Source organism: Salminus brasiliensis, chromosome 9 (genome assembly GCF_030463535.1).
Source record: "Salminus brasiliensis chromosome 9, fSalBra1.hap2, whole genome shotgun sequence".
Lineage (NCBI taxonomy): Eukaryota > Metazoa > Chordata > Actinopteri > Characiformes > Bryconidae > Salminus > Salminus brasiliensis.
The window spans coordinates 40,811,783-40,829,110 of NC_132886.1; the positions used below are offsets into that span (position 1 = coordinate 40,811,783).

The 17,328-nt window shown below is 42.0% G+C and overlaps 1 protein-coding gene across 2 annotated transcripts; it reads right to left on the bottom strand.

The window, feature by feature from the left end:
- Positions 1-794: 794 nt before the first annotated feature.
- Positions 795-15,917, bottom strand: vps4b (vacuolar protein sorting 4 homolog B). Of its 2 annotated transcripts, XM_072688459.1 has the most exons (13): positions 15,801-15,917; positions 13,764-13,875; positions 13,551-13,651; positions 8,128-8,239; positions 7,725-7,872; positions 6,276-6,334; positions 6,000-6,119; positions 5,621-5,777; positions 4,840-4,988; positions 4,458-4,539; positions 3,346-3,565; positions 2,556-2,696; positions 795-2,311 (listed from the first exon to the last, which is right to left on the bottom strand). In XM_072688459.1, the coding sequence occupies exons 1-13, from the start codon at positions 15,819-15,821 to the stop codon at positions 2,210-2,212; spliced, it is 1,524 nt and encodes a 507-aa protein (XP_072544560.1). In that variant the 5' UTR covers positions 15,822-15,917; the 3' UTR covers positions 795-2,209. The 2 variants fall into 2 exon arrangements, with proteins under 2 accessions (XP_072544560.1, XP_072544561.1); XM_072688460.1 differs by lacking the exons at positions 13,551-13,651; positions 13,764-13,875; positions 15,801-15,917 and adding an exon at positions 10,762-11,096.
- Between the last annotated feature and the right edge of the window lie 1,411 nt (positions 15,918-17,328).

The following is a 17,328-nucleotide window of genomic DNA, read 5'->3' on the forward strand; positions in this document are numbered from 1 at the left end:
TTAAGGTGGAACATTAGAGCCACTAGAACCTAATTAGTGAGGTTGAACTTAAATAGAGAGAAACTTTGGTTATAAACGTCCTAAATTATTAACATTAGCAAAGCAGGAGAAAAGTAATAACATTGCTAACATTTTGAAAATGTGTAATAGAGAAGAAAGTCTGAGACAAATTAAGTTAAATTAGTCAGATTAGCCAAATTACTCGAACCCAAGGTCAGGTTTCTCCAATAGGAAAAGAGCTAGACAGCATTCCCCAAACTTTGGGCTTAGGATATCTGGCGAACTCAGGAACCCTGCTTTGTGATCCACCCCTCAGGCATGGCCATGACTACAACACAGATATATGGAATGATGATGATGATGATGATGGTGGTAAAATAGTGAATAGAGAATCTCATCTAATCCAGTTTTCTTTAGGGACTACTTTCTGTAGCTGCACTACACCCTAAAGGCAGCATGTATCCCTCCACCATTTTAATGATCTGGTTCTAAAAGCAGGTTCTAGAGCCGAGCTCTTCTCAGAACTCTGGTAGAACAGTGTCTCAGGCATCAGGCAGCGTCTTCATCACCATTAGGTGAAGAACTTTCTGTGAGGAGCTTCTTTTTATTAGAGCTTCAGACTAGGGTCTGCTTCCCTTCACCTCCACTGTAGAGATCAGCATAATAAAAAATGTAATATACAGAATGTATCCAGCAACATGTGGGATTACACAGAAATCAGTCATACTGTCATTTAAAAATAAATCAAAAGAATCAATGCAGAATTCAACAAGCGAATGCTTCGAACCCTTCCGTTTGTTGCAATCTCAGCCTTTATTTACAGGTGTGTAATAAATGAAAAAAGCAACACCAAAATGATGCAGATGAACGTCCAACTGAAAAAGACGAGTATACACTTATTGTAAAAGTACACAGTAATAGTATATATTTTTAAAAGCCATATTCTCTAGATTTTGATAAGATTTCCAGGAAAATAAACCGACACCGTAAGTGCATAGGAGTACAGGTGTGTATACAATCTGAGAGTATGATTTTTTTATTATTATTATTTATTTATTTATTTATTTTTAAATGAAATGTGCAAATAATAGTCGGATAACCGTGCCCCAACGTTTTGCCTACGGAACATATGAACGCGGACCTTTTCATCACTTCTGTTTTTCCTGAACTGAGCAAAGACAAAGAGATACACGTAGTAAAAAAAGGCACGTGGTCAGCTGAGCCGCGGCTAAAGTGTCGGCAGCGAGGTGACCAGGTGAAGAAGGCATGTTCGAACGTTGACCCCGAATCACATGACCTACCTTAACCTTAATAAGCAATTCTGTGGGGCACCACTGTCTCACGGCCTCGCTGTCTCGCTGGGAGGCAGCCCTGCAGTGTGTAGAACTCACCCTTACACTTGCGCACAATGAAAGGTGTTGCTATCTCACAGTTTTCTGTCAGAAAGGACTGCAGTTTAGTGGAAGTTGAGATTACTATGTATAAGAAGTCACATACACTTGAGTGCTTGGACCTCTAGAGGCCTCTTAGCGATGCCTAGTGCGGTCCAACAATGCAGGAAAGTTCTTGAAAGGGAAAGTTTGTAAGTATACAAAAGCATCCAGTCTGAAAGAGTGACTACATGTTCAAACCTCACGACCTTCAAAGTCACAAGAGGACCTCAAGGCATTGTTATAGTGATCGTCACACCAAGCTAGTCCACTAGCCGTAGTAAACCTCCCCTCAGTCTCCTGAGTCCATTCAGACAATCGCTACCCTATAAACCTGAACGCACACGAAGGAACTGAATCGGATTTGAAATGACAGATTCAAACGAAGGCTGTCGCCCTCGGATTGAGCAGAAACATCTCTGAACTTCATATTAGTGCCATGTACCACTGAACATAGTCGTTCATGAGAAAAGTAGCTAAGCTAGCTGTGCAGACGGAGATGGTTACGTCTGAAAAGACATGTAATGGACACGTAGTCTGGGTTTGTAGTAAAACTGAACATTTCAGAAAATAAACTAAAGGCTTGTTTATGAACAAATTCACACTTATCAGGTTCCCATGTAGCGTTCAGACTAGCCCGTATGTGCCGTCTGCTCAGCCGCCAGTCGTGGGGGAAAAGTCCAGAGGGGGAGGGGGGGAGAAAGAGAAAACACAAGAAACGGAAGGAGACTTTACAATCAGGATGTGTTTGCTTTGGTTCTAGAAGAGAGGTCTCCCCCTCAGCCCTCCTGTCCGAAGTCCTCGGTGAACTTCCTCAGCTTCTCCAGATCCTGCTCGTTGACTGTGGGCTTTGTGTTGCTCAGCGATCTCAACATGTCCGACTGAAATTACAAGCAAGATCCAGGATTTATCATTTGACATAAACCAGAAATCTCACTCAACCAGATAAAGACTGAGACACATGGAACCAGGGTTCACTTGCGGTCCTCTACGCTGTGGTACATAGTTGTTTTTTTGTTGTTGTTTTTTTAAGGTGGTCAACTAGTCAGCCATGGCTTTAGACCATCTTTCTTCTTCTTTTCCATTAAAGATTTCCCTTAGAATGAGCTTTCTGATAGAACTTACCATGCTAACCACCGGCTCCAAGAGTTTATCCCCAGGAACCTCCATCCAAGTCATTTCTACGGCATTTGGATCGCCTGGAGAACAAGGGGTCAGCAGGTCTTCCAGAAGGACATTTGGATTGTCCCTCGACGGGCCTCGTACCTTTTCAATATACAAATAAAAACAAAACATGATACAAATCTCAATTCATTTAAACTAAAAAAAAAATTAAATTAAAAGGTTCTTCTCCACATTCACAATATGGACAAAAGTATTGGGACACCTGCTTATTCATTGCTTCTTCTGAAATCAAGGGTATTAAAAAAAAAAAGAGTTTATCCTGCTTTTGTTGGGAGTAACTGTCTCTACTGTCCAGGGAAGAAGGCTTTCTACCGGATTTTGGAGGAGCAATGCTGTGAGGATTTGATTGATTTCAACAACAGGAGCTTGAGGGAGGTCAGGATCCCATCCAAAAGTATTGGATGGAGCACCACCATCATTCCAAAAAACACAGTTCTTCCACTGCTCCACAGCTCAATGCTGGGGGGCTTTGTACCCCTCTAGCCCACGCCTGGCATTAGGTCCATGGTCATCTAACCTAGAGAGGCCTATTCTATTGGCAGCACTTCTCTTTCATGCAAAAGTAAATGCATTCATTAAAAGGGGTGTCCAGAAATATCTGGCCATAGTGCATGTAGTAAATATGGTGAAAAAGCAAGATGGTAAATAAAGCTTCAGTAATCATCTTTCTTATGAAAATTAGAGTTAGTCTGGAGTTCTGTGGACTCCATGTAAAAGCAGAGGGCCGTACCCGTTTGAAATGAGTGGCAGATTGGACCTTCCTGACAGGCTGCATCAGTGCGTCTCTCACTATAACGCTGATATCAGCTCCCGAGTAGCCTTCCGTTTTCTTCCCCAGAGTGACAAAGTCTGCGTCGGTGAGGCTGTTGGGCGTGGTGCCCAGGTGCAGCTTAAACATGAAGGAACGAGCGTGCTCCTCCGGCAGGGGGATGTAGATGCGCTTCTCAAATCTGTAAATAGAATAAAGTTAGTCAGTTTTACAGTAAAACAATCCACCAAACCTCCCACCAATTACGTCACGCACACACTCAGTTATATAGAGAATTTATCTAAAGTGTATTAAGTGGTGCAGTGAACCCCTTAATGCACCACTAGTCGAAACAGCTTAGTCATTCACACCAGCTGTTTCACTGGACCAGTTCTGCTGCACTAATCTCACAGGTGAGGGTTTTTCCTTTTGTGATTCTCTCTCAATGACTCATGCTGACGTTCTGCAGTCCTGCAATGCATTTCTACATGCAAAAGGATTAAAAAGGAGTTGAAAAACCTGTCTGGTGCTGGAGCTGGAGCTGATGTCACACCACGAACTGATGGGATAACTAAGCACATTTCATTTGTAAATTCTAAAGAAGGTTTCCTATGGCGATGAAGTGTTTCAGGCATGGCTTTCACTCTATATACATTCCCTAGAGCAGTGGTACCCATCCCTGGTCTTGGAGGACCCCCTGCCCTGCACATGTTAAAGTTTACCCTGCTCCCAACACTCCTGATCCAGCTAATCAGATCACTAAAAGGGCTTTCCAGAGTTGAAGGTGGTGAGTTGGAGCAGGAAACCACTCAGATGTGCAGAACTGAGGGTTCTCTAGGACCAGGCTTGGGAACCACTGCACTAGAGGACATGAGTGTGTGTGTGTGTGTGTATATGTGTGTGTATATATATATATATATATATATATATATATATATATATATATATATATATATATATATGTGTGTATATATGTGTGTATATATATATATATATATATATATATATATCATACTGTCTAACCCAGAATAACCAGTCTGCCTTGTCTTTACCAAGCTCTGGGTGGGGGTACTTTCTACCACTGTGTGCATTACCGTCTCCTGATGGCAGAGTCCAGCGTCCAGGGGATGTTCGTGGCTCCCAACACCAGAATTCCCTTATTATCATTCCCAACACCTGAGGAGATACACAGCCAATTAGACTCTACTGAAAGGGTTTTAGATTTTATACCTTCATAAGCTGTATTTGCATGCACAGTACCGGACACTCATACTCCTTGAACAGCTGGTTCGTTATTCTGACTGTTGTCCATGTCTCCTAATAGTGACAGGACTACACAGCCTTCTGCCAAATAGGGGCATTTAAACATAACCCACCTGATACTGCCAAAAAGCTTCATTAGCCAGCGTCTCCTCATACTGTCTGCATAAGCTTCACTCTCACTACAATGACGAGCCTTTAGGAAGGTTTCCTCACCCTGCATCTGCACAAGGAACTCTGTTTTGATCCTCCGAGCCGCCTCGCTCTCGTTCTCGCTTCGCGAGCCGCACAGGGAGTCGATCTCATCAATGAAGATGATGGAGGGGTTGTTCTCTCGGGCCAGAGTGAACAGGTTCTTCACCAGCCTAACAGACAGAGACCACACAGCTATTAAAGACAGAACAGAACGCTGTAGGAAACAAACGACATGAGCCTTTGATTCCAGAGTCCAGCATCGCTAATGATAACAGGAGCTGGACTTTTCACCTGGGAGGAGTGCGGTCAGTGTGAGGTTTAGAATAGCTTATAGACGTTACAGGGAGGAGAACACCAGGATAACTAGGTCAAGTGAGTTCGGCAGAATGAGGAAAAATATCAATGAGTGCTTTTATTTATGGACTGGTAGAGAGATCAGATTTTAGCTGGTGCGGTAAGACTGGGGAGTCCCGGAGTTCCTCAGAGCATGTCAGCTGCCCAGCGATGCGGCTAATGAGAGTTTGAGGTGGTGGTTGGCTTTATGTGTTTTAGGGCAGACCTGTAAAGTCCTTACCCTCCTAGTGTTGAGGGTATTTCTGGTGCTAGGGGGAACAACTCCAAGAGGCTGGTTATGCTTCTTCAGATTGGTGGGAAACATTCAGTACAATCATCAGGAGTCAACAAACCCCCTTTTTCAGTTCTCATAAAAATAACTTTAATTTTAACTTTGTCTCAGACTGCAGTGCATGGTGTTCGCATTTCAATAACACTAGAAGTCCACGGTTATATATAATCAACTCACTTCTCGCTTTCTCCCAGCCACTTGGACACCAGGTCTGAAGAGGAAATGGAGAAGAAGGTGGAGTTGTTGGCTTCTGTGGCCACAGCTTTGGCCAGGTATGACTTTCCTGTGCCTGGAGGTCCAAAGAGAAGAATTCCCCTCCACGGAGTCCTTTTACCTGGACAGAAAGAAGTGGATGGGCTCTTTAGAGGCTACAGTAGGGACAGTGATTGTCAAGGTAGACCTGAACTGGACACTTCAATGTGTCTAATGTACAGAAGAACTGTGAAACCTGGTGAACGACTAACCATAACAGTGACCATTTTGAAAGCAAAATAAAAATGACTGCGATTATAGAAACTGTTCATTGTAGTCTGATGGAGTTTAAAAAAAGGCTCACCTGTGAAGAGGTGTGGGAATTTGATGGGTAAGATAACAGCTTCCTTCAGAGCCTCTTTGGCTCCCTCTAGACCGGCTACATCGTTCCACTGAATGTTTGGCTTCTCCATGACGATGGCACCTACAGAGCCACACCCTCCATTAGCTAATCACACGGCAAGCTCTAAAGTGTTCACTTAATCAGAAATAACGTCCGGAAACAATATACTGTATACAGCATAATCTGACGAAATGACAGACAGCATCTTCACTATGATAAATCTGATGAAGAACAGACCCGAGAGCTGGTTCTGAAACTTCTTCTTCTCTGGATCTTCTCCTTCATCGCTCTCATTTCTAAAAAAACAAAAAAAAACAAAAAAACAACATTTTAAAGCAGCATATTTAAACATTTTTAATGTATTTTTTTTACTTTTAACTTATGATGGAATGTTTAAGTGCTAAACATGGTCATAATTCAGTTTTAGATTTTCCAAAAACGTAGAATTTTCAATACCGTCCCTTAAAGACTGATATATGTAAGTGACCTCCGTTATGACTGGCTGGCTTGTATTTTACCTGGCGAATAAGTAATCCAGGCTGAAGTGCTCCTTGTAAGGCTAGCATAAATAGGCGGGGCTAAACTGCTGCAGGCTGAATGCTTTTGTGACATCATAACATTATTTACATACAACCTCTTTTTTATTTAAAGGGTCCGCTTCATGAAAAACATCTTTAACAGCTGTTTTTAATAAAAAGAGGTTGACCCAGTTCGTTACATTTTAAAAACAGTAGGTTTAGTTTGTATAAGAGAAAAGAGCATTGATGATGTTGGGCTGGGATGCGAGGCCAGCAGGGATTGTCTGAGTTGGAAGTAAATAAGTCTAGGTATTATGGTGGCATGTATGCCTTGGCTCCAAGAAGCCCGTGGATCTTTCAGGGCAGCCATGCTTGCTGTCCTTTCGCATCTTCCTTGGCTTTCCTTTCGACTTGTGTTCTTATCATCTGGAGCGAGACACCGAGTTCACTGCCGATCATAACCTAGTCGTGACACTATTCACACTACAGGACTTCGACTCGCCGACAGGTCCAGATATTTAGCACCCTAGATCAGCAAGTTCGGCATAAGCTGCAAAAACGACCCCTTTGACGTCACAAAAACCAATGCATTTACATACATGCATGCATATATGTAGCCTTTCCGGCCTATCACAGTTCAGCTCTGCCCACCTACACTATAGCTATGAGGACTGTTTCCACCTGGACTGCTTTCTGAATAAGGCACAATTTGCAGGGCGGCCAATCAGAACAGAAGTCATTTACATATCTCATAGCAACAAAGACAGTCTGTTAAATTCTGAATAAACTTGCAAATAGATGTGAAAAAATAAATTATAACTATTTTGGGTTTATAACGCCACGAAACAAAGAGTAGTTAATAAATAAAATACTAAAATAAACGTTGGAAATCAAATCTATATATTCTATATTTCATTACTATTTTATTCCATTTTACTCAATTTTTTGCTGATTATATTTATATATTAGACATTATATCCTTTATTATTTTATTTTATTATTAATAAAGCATTTCACTGCCAGTTGTACCATGTATGACTATCTATTTGACAAACAAATTTGGATTTAATTGTGATTTGAAACTCATCTGAAAAAAAATAAGTACAGTGTAATGCGTATGAAATCTAGCATTACCAGCACAAAGCACCATAGCCATAAATATACACACCCTTTATCGTCAGACTGCGACTCCTTCACCGGTTTGGCGGGGGCTTTCTCTTTTTTCTTCAGATACTCCTTCAGCTTCTCTGCCCGGTCCAGATACTCTGCACATTTGGCTCGGATGCTCTGTTTCGCTTTGTCCCCTTGAGCTTCGTCTGAGAATCAACCAGCAGCACAGTTTCAGTCTTTCGAACAGCTTGATGATTAAAACTACACAAACTCATCATTTAGATGTAAATGATGTAAACTGCTTTTTGAGTTTTACACTGGAGCTACAAGGCTAATGTAGTTACCAAGCCAAGAGACAATTAGCATGGTGCTAACTAACAAAGTCAGAGTCAGAAACCACTTAAACAAACACAGTTTAAGAAACCAAACCGGTCCTGTCCAAGTTACTGCAGTTTACTCACATTTGACCACATGTAGGAAGTACTGAACTGCATGCTGGTACAGTCGCAGGGCCTCCTCGAAATTCTGGGCCTTGTCCTCCTGAGCCGCCTTACTGGCAAGATCTATAGCTTTCTGTGAACACGAAGGCAGAAAACGGAAATCACGCTTCAGGGACGTCACGGTACCAAAACACTAACCCCGATACCGTCTCTGTATCGCAGGATTCGGGTCGGAACGATACAATGGCAAACATTGTCTGAACACACTGGGTCTGTTTTCTGGATGTAGATACAGTACAGTCTTGGACTAAACGGCAGTGTCAATGGTTGGTGAACCTACACTATATGGACAAAAGTATTGGGACACGCTCGTTATTCACTGTTTCTTCCGAATTCGAGGCTATTAAAGAGAGTTGATCTTGCTTCTGTTGGAGTAGCTGCCTCTACTGTCCAGGGAAGAAGACTTTCTACTAGATTTTGGAGCAGCATTGCTGTGAGAATTTGATTGCACTCAGTGACACAAGCATTGCTGAAGTCAGGATGCGGGACGATCGCCACCCAGCAATTTAACATATCTGACTTTTAACTCAGTAAAACTCCTCAAGCTCATTTGAATAATTTAAAAAAATAATAAATACAGTTATTATTGTTGTACCTTTAAGACTGACATATGCAAATAGAGCAAAATATGCTCTGCTTTTCCTTATATTATACACGGGCCCTTTAATGTGGAGACAAGCACGAGCAAAGAGCTGCTCAAACAGCTGCAAGTGGTTTCAGTTCCACAGTTGACTAAAACCTCAGCTGTGAGCTTTGGGTGAGCGTTCTTCTCACATCGCACTACAGAGGGCAGGGCTGTGTGAAAGAGTGTGAGATATCAGCAGCAAAAAAAAATAAATCAGATAGTTATTATAATATTACCTTTACTGTGGCTGCCTATTTTCCATAGCATAGCAAATACATGTGTGATCACTGCTGCGACTATTATACACCATGCCGCAACACAGACAGGACCTCATCAGGAGCATGTGATATCGGTCAGGACGCCCACAGCACATAGTAAAAGATGAAAGGGCTCATTTGCATATTGCAGCCTTCTGCAGGACCAATACCACACACTGATTTGAACAGGCAGGACTGGAATCAGTCCGGTTGTACAGACTGTACGAGGTACAGGAGGATGTGGCTAGACTGCTGCACATCAGACTGCAGCAAAATCTGAATTTACAGTTTGTTTGTTTGTTTGTGTTTTTTTACTTATTAACTTTCTCAACTGGGATTTAACCCAATGTTCTCCACAGTTCTGTCATGTCCTATTCCTAAACCACCGCTGACGCAACACCAGTGGAGCCATCAGCTAATTCTGTTATGTCAGGCAACGGACACCTGCGCTGGCTAGCATCACCTGATGGGATGATGGGGGAGAGGGAGGGCCACCCTAATATAGAGAATGAGGACAATTTCTGCTCTCAGGGACTCCCACTTATATGGCTGTGGCATTAACGGGAATTGAACTTGCAACCTCCTGAAGATAAATACAACTTGGGAGTTCAGCACAATATTACTAGATGCTGGCACACAATATTTATTAGAGACAATATATATATATATATATATATATATATAAGTGCGGGTGGGGGTTTGGGATGGATTTGGATATGGATGGGTATGGGTGGAGGTTGGGAATGAGGACTGAAGGCGAATGGGGATGGGTATAAGGACATGTGGATGGATGAGGATGTGTGGAATGGGTTATGGTGGTGGTGATGATGATGTTCGGGCGAGTATCAGGATGATCTGTATAAAATGCTGGAGAACGTTGGGAAAAGGATTAACCTGATTAATCTGATTCTGTAACAAAAACAACAACAACAACAACAACAACAAACAACAACAACAAACAACAGATCAGGGGCATCTTCGCTGTTATACATCAGAAAACAATGGAAATCTTGATTTTATAGAGGTACTAGCTAATAATCATAAACGAATAAATTATTAACAGACATTTAATCATTACTATTGTTTTCATAATCATCAGTATCAGAGCTTGAGGCATTAGGAGGCACCACACCAGCAGCCTCTCTGCCATACGTCCCTAAGGAAATATGTTATTTAGATAAAAACAAAGGAACCATGAAGGAATACCTGGTTCTCTAAATTAGCTAGATCACCTGTTCTACGTGGTTCTAAGACTGTAAGAGGAGTTATTTGCTAGCTGGCTATGAGCCCCTTATGAAACACAGCTAGCGAGTGCTAGCTAATAGCTAAACCCATCACAACAGTTAGTTAGCATAGTTAGCTATAGCTAGCTAGCTAACGAAGCCCCGGAAAACAACCACTTCACTACTAAACACGGTTTAATTTGACATTATCTCAATTATAAAAGCTATTTTTATGGTTTAAAAGCCTTAAAAACTAACTTTAGTCTCTGTTTAGAAACATTACGGTTAACCAGTCAGCCAGAGCTCTGAGCTCCAGCCGAGCGGCGGCAGCGGCGGCAGCGGCGGCGCCACAGAAGCGCCCACAGCCGCTCCTTCCTAAACTGAGGGGCTATGGGAGGTGAATGTGAGATTTCCTGAGGTAGAGAGTATTCAGGGTGTTGTATTTAAGGAGTTTTTGGGGGTCTCGGGTGTGTTCGGGGGGGGCTCTTACCTGCAGGTTGTTGTTGTTGGCAGCCATCAGGCTAATCACAAACACCAGAGTCCGACGAAGCACGAGGCGTTCCCGCTAGCTAACTTACCCTGGGTTAGCCTTACACCGCCGCCACCATCCGAGACCGCGACCCCCCACGAAAAGAGCAGGAAAGCGGGAGAAATGTCGGCTTATTAAACCACGGCTTCACTCGATAATGGAGGAGGAAAAACTTCCGTAAGTAAAATGTCGAGTGTCACTTCCGCCTCGGCAAAAACACACACGCTAAAACCCCGGTGACGTCACGGCGGATGACGAGGTGACACACGAGGTTGCCATGTTGGTGGATTTTAGCATCTGCTGTCATAAACCAGTTTATTCAAAGAATAAATCGGATTAAAGGAATGTAAACACTTACATATGAAATCCTCACACACACACACACACACACACACTGTGCATTGCCCTCAGTAAGTGGGACAGCACGGCCCCACTTACACATGGGCACTACAGTGGTCACAAGACCACCAATGGACACCCATGGCATCTAGCCTCAGCCTTTAACACACCAAGGGACCACCGAGTACTGAACCCACACAACCCAGGGGCAGTGGTGGCTCAGCCGTTAGAGCGCCGGGATATCGATAACAGGGTTGTGGGTTCGATTCCCGCGCTCAAGCAAGGCCCTTTACCCTCTCTGCTCCCCTGCGCTGGAGTTGGCTGCCCACCGCTCTGGGGGGGTGTGTGTGTGTGTACTCACTGCCCCTAACACATGTGAGTGTGTGTTCACTACCAGATGAGGACACATTACACTGTACAGTGACAAATACGTGCACCTTTATCCTGTCGTCAACAGCCCAGTGCTTCACATTACACACAATTCTCTATTTTTCTGAACATATTATGTGTATTAATACTTTATTTTTGCTATCTCTACACATTTCATATTATATCTTATCTCTGTATATGTTTGATTTTATTTTAAATGATGTATCTTTTATCCATTCAGTCTTTATTGGAGAATTTCACCACTAGTTGTACCCTGTGTGACTCGATATGTGACAAATAAACGTATGCTTATGAAATTATTTACAAATAAAATGGAATTTATGTATTGGAGCGTATGGCTTTCTGTATACTCCCCATTCACTAATCCTCAACAGCAGCCTGGGGTTCACTGTTTTTGGGATGTTGTGAAAGCCTGTGCATTTACATGAGGTCTATATGGCCTACAGCAGTTTTCATATTGAAATTATTTGAATTAAAAAAGGGTAAAAAAGGGTCCAAAAACAGTTCCTTCTAATGACTCTTCCTTAAAGATTGAAGCTTGACGATGCACCCTACGCCCCCTTCTCACTCTTGGCAGTTATGAGGTTTTGGATTTGCCTGTCTTACCAGCATATGAGCAGTTTTCTCCAAGAGGTTTCTTGGTCTGTCAGATCTCACCTTGACCAGTCCACAAGCTAAATAAAAACGCGTAGCTGTCCTCATCTATAGTCCTCCCCTACCCTGTGGACATGGATTACTGTCGATTTCAGATCTTTAGACAGTTTAATCAAAGCTGAGTGGTGGTTGAAGGTTTGACGAGTCAGATTATTTATAAAACCTGGAGATTTGATGTAGCTGGCAGTTGTACCTGACTGTAACTGACTGTACCCAAACCAGGCCATATTCACACTATTCTTATCCAGGTAAACAGAGCTTGCACTCATCATGTTTTGTTCCCATGCAGGGATGGTCAGTTTGGGGCTGTTTTGAGATCCACTAAACTGTACTGCACATGAACCCACAGCATTTCAGGCAAGGACACATTTACGGAGGTTTTGGGGTCAGTAAATCAATCAAATATACTTTGGGAGGGGGAATTTGTCGAATATATCTGGCAACCCTGACTACAGGTACCAATGCAAAGAATCCCACAAGACACACCCTGAAGCTGAACTGCCTTACATCACACGGGGGCCAAAGATGTAACAGTGTACTGGGGGGAAATATATAATACATATATTATGAGCATATTTAGCTTTTATGGTGCTGAACTGATATCTGCTACTACTACCATCAGTCCAGCAGATGTTAAAGGGTCCATACCTTGGAAAAGGTATGGACCCTATACTAGATGAGCTGGCTTAGTTTAGTTGCAAGGAGTGTTTTGAGTGCTACCACAGTGCTGCCACTATGGCCTGGGGGTCGCCAGTTTGCCGCTTTGTCATCAGCAGCCAGAGTCTGAGAGAGCACAACTAGCCGTACTCTCTCCAAGAGGGTAGATGGCGCTCTCTCTCCCCTCGTTACTGTTAAAGCGATGTTGGCTGGCACAGGTGGAGCTGGGGACCCGGCACTTTCTTCTGAACGCACCGGCTGCCCAGTGGAAAGAGGCTTCCCGTGAACCACATTGGGGAAAAAAGGGGAAAACTGGAATGGATTATAATGGGATAATAATACAGGGCAGCCAATCAGAGCAGAGCTCATTTACATGTATTATTCTTAAAGGCACAGTGTGTTTAGATGTAAGGGATGAAGAGAGGTTGGAAAACAGTGGTGTAAAAAGGGAATTCTGGGCGTTTCACTCATCAGTCCAGCTATGGAGGGTGACGTTTACCTAGTTCTGTCCCAATAAGATCTAAATGAAGGTATAATAACCATAAAGGTGATCTACAGGTGAATCATTCATCCACACACCTCACCACTGTAGTGTAGTTCAGATCATTATGTGATGACTAATCTTCATGTGAGGAATGACCAACGCTCTGAAGGACACCAGAGGTTGACTGATTGGTACTTAATAAAACAAACTAGTGACCTCTAGTGACCTGTTTTTTATCCAGATAATCCTGAAGCTCCTCGACCCGGTCCAGGTACTGGGCACACTTCTCCCTGATCTTCTGATTGCCTTCCTTTCCCTGTGGCTCACCTAAACACACACATACACACAGATCTAAACACTTCTTCAAACACATACATCAGTATTTCAGTATGAGCATCAGTATGTCTGTGCTGGAACTCAGCATCACTCAAACACTCACGCTTTACTATATGCAGAAAATACTTCACAGCGTGTTGGTAGGATTTGATGGCCTCCTCATAGTTTCCAGCCTGATCCTCTTGTGAAGCTTTGGTAGCTACTGCTATGGCTTTCTGCAATGAAAAGGGCAATAGATTAATGGATGGACAGATAGATGGATGGATGGATAGATAGATAGACAGACAGCCAGATAGATAGATAGCAACCAAGCAGATAGACAGATAAACAGACAGATAGATAGATAGATAGATAGATAGACAGATAGATAGACAGATAGATAGATAGATAGATAGATAGATAGATAGATAGATAGACAGACAGATTGATTGATAAATAGACAGACAGACAGACAGACAGATAGATAGATAGATAGATAGATAGATAGATTGATTGATTGATAAATAGACAGACAGACAGCAACCAGACAGAAAGATAGACAAATAAACAGATAGATAGATAGATAGATAGACAGATAGATATATAGATAGATAGACAGATAGATATATAGATAGATAGACAGATAGATAGACAGACAGATAGACAGATATATAGATAGATAGATAGATAGATAGATTGATAGACAGACAGAAAGACAGACAGACAGCAACCCGGCAGATAGACAAATAGAAAGATAAACAGACAGACAGATTCATTGATAAACAGACAGACAGACAGCAACCAGGCAAATAGAAAAATAAACAGACAGATAGACAGAGAGACAGACAGACAGATAGATATTGATAAATAGAGACAGACAGCAACCAGACAGAAAGATAGATAGATAGATAGACAGAAAGACAGATTGATTGATTGATAAATAGACAGACAGACAGCAACCAGACAGAAAGATAGACAAATAGATAGATAGATAAACAAATATATAGACAGACAGACAGGCATATAGATAGACAGACAGACAGATAGACAGACAGACAGACAGATTGATTGATTGATAAATAGACAGACAGACAGCAACCAGACAGAAAGACAGACAAATAGACAGATAGATAGACAGATAGATAGATAGATAGATAGATAGATAGATAGATAGACAGACAGATAGACAGATAGAAAGATAAACAGACAGACAGATTGATTGATAAACAGACAGACAGACAGCAACCAGGCAAATAGAAAAATAAACAGACAGAGAGACAGACAGGTAGGTAGATAGATAGATAGATAGATAGATAGATAGATAGACAGACAGATAGACAGACAACTAGATAGATAGATAGACAACTAGATAGATAGACAGACAGATAGATAGACAGACAGACAGACAGCAACCCGGCAGATAGACAGATAGAAAGATAAACAGACAGACAGCCAGACAGACGGAGAGATAGATACATAGATAGATTAAAGATTTAGATTGGATCCGGGGCAAAATAACCTGATCGGGACATCCCTACTTTATATTTATATTTATCAATAAACATGAGAAAATGCAGACAATTATTTTATTATTATTTTAATCCGATGTTCTGTTTTGTTTATTTATCTGTTTTTGCCTCTTTTGATGTTCTATGTTTGCATTTGTGTTAATGTAAGTCCTCCCTCTTTACTGGACGATCCTATTGGTTAACAGAGTGTGTATTACCACTAACACTCTTCTATTGGTCCTCAGAAGAAGGGGGCGGGACAATGCCAGTCCAGCATGGCACACCTTCAAAATAATCCAGTGCCAGTCTTCCTTGTTTTCCTTGTCCCGTAAACAGAAGCATCTAAACCCAGTCAAAGCACAGCGAATCCCAGCCCCTCAGACACTGCAGCTCCTTCAGCTCGCAGACCCCGCCTCACGTCCCTGAGGAGCCGTCCAGTGTCTCTGTACACAGAGTAAATCAGGAGCAGGAGACCGCACTGCAGTCCGGCTGGACACGGCTGGCACAGTGTAGCCACTCTTTCAGGAAGGCTGTGATTCGTATCCAGGCCACTTCTACATCTGGTCATTCTGGTGGACACGCTCCTGACCAGGCTGAGAAGATCTGAACTCCTGAACCTCTACAAGTCTAAAAAGTCAGCTGAGATAGCCTACCTGTAAGTTGGTCGGCTCCATCGGGCGTCCGGATCTCAGGAGGAGTCATGCTATGAAAGCCGAGAGAGCTCCATGACTCACTTCCATGTCGTCTGCTGCCACTGTTGGAGTTCGGCTCTTTCCTGCTCCGCCTGCTGAGCTACACCCACTAGGCCAATAGCAGAGGAATGAGAGTAATGCAGAGAGACAGGAACACTACTCACATTGTAGCAACCAGGCCTGGGCTTCTCTAACAGACAGACAAACAAATAGAGCCGCACTGTAATCAGGACTAGATGGAGGCCAGGTTCACTAAGACCTTTAACCTTTGGCTGAATGACATCATAGCTCAGCTGAATCGGGCCTGTAAACGCTCCAGCTCTTAAATACATATCCTAAGTTGAGAGTAAATATCTGAAAATATCTCAAACAACGAACAATCTGACCACTAATGAAGGGCCAGAGGACGGCTAGCCCAAACTGTGCATTACAAGATTAGGACCTAATCTGGTTAGCGCTCTAGACTTCACTGGTGTTGAGGAGCATGTTGAAAAAGACTGCATGGATGGAGAGAAGTAATATGATGAAGCTTAAGGTTAAATACACTGTATAAATAAATTAATAAATTAATAAATTAAAAATAAAAATCTACCGTCGCACTTCTCTCTTTAAACCACAAGGTGGCAATGATGCTACACTTTGCAACAGAGCAGCAGAGAAACTCAGTTTAGTTTAGTTAAAGGAACACACACACACACACACACACACACACACACACACACACACACACACACACACACACACACACACACACACACACACACACACACACAGAGCGGTGGGCAGTCAACTCCAACGCCTGGGGAGCAGAGAGGATGAAGGGCCTTGCTCATGGGCAAGCTTGCTGAGCCCAGGTATCGAACCCACAACCCTGTTATCAATAGCCCGGAGCTCTAACCGCTGAGCACCACTGTCCATAGGTATAAACCATTAGACTACTGGGTAATTCTTCAATTAGGGGGTGTTTTAGGTCCCCAGGTCATTAATCTCTAGAGACCCTGCGTCTTCATATGGGGACATTACTTTTTTTTTTTACTGTAAATTTTACTGTAATTGTTTAAAAGTAAAAATGTTTTTTTTTTAGTCAAGTTAAATATTTATGTATTTTACATATACATATATTATATCTAAATATATATTTTATATTTTTCTATTTTCTTTGTTTCCACAAACAAGTGTTATGTAAAAAAAAAACAAAAAAACAACTCAAGGCTGTTACAGTAATGACGGTAATTATATAAGGTAATATATTGTTCATAAATATGCAAAGGTTAAATAGATATTCATGTAAATAATACATTCCATATGTTTAGTTATTATAAAAACAAATGTAATTTTTAATGACTGAAATAATAAATAAATAATCACTTTCTATCATTTTTGGAGGAAAGTAGCAAAATATTGATGATTAAAACTTTTAAAAATGGAATTCACAATGTTATTGTTTTGGTGATGCGATTCCTAAGCTATGTATTTAATAAAGTAATAC

Excerpts from the sequence above, each read along its gene's own strand:
- vps4b (XM_072688459.1), bottom strand. The coding sequence starts at position 15,821 with ATGGAGCCGACCAACTTACAG. Across the intron at positions 6,120-6,275 it reads GTTTCAGAACCAGCTCTCGG|GTGCCATCGTCATGGAGAAG; the intron begins GTCTGTTCTTCA and ends GTGGCTCTGTAG. Across the intron at positions 2,312-2,555 it reads TGGAGCCGGTGGTTAGCATG|TCGGACATGTTGAGATCGCT; the intron begins GTAAGTTCTATC and ends TTGTAATTTCAG.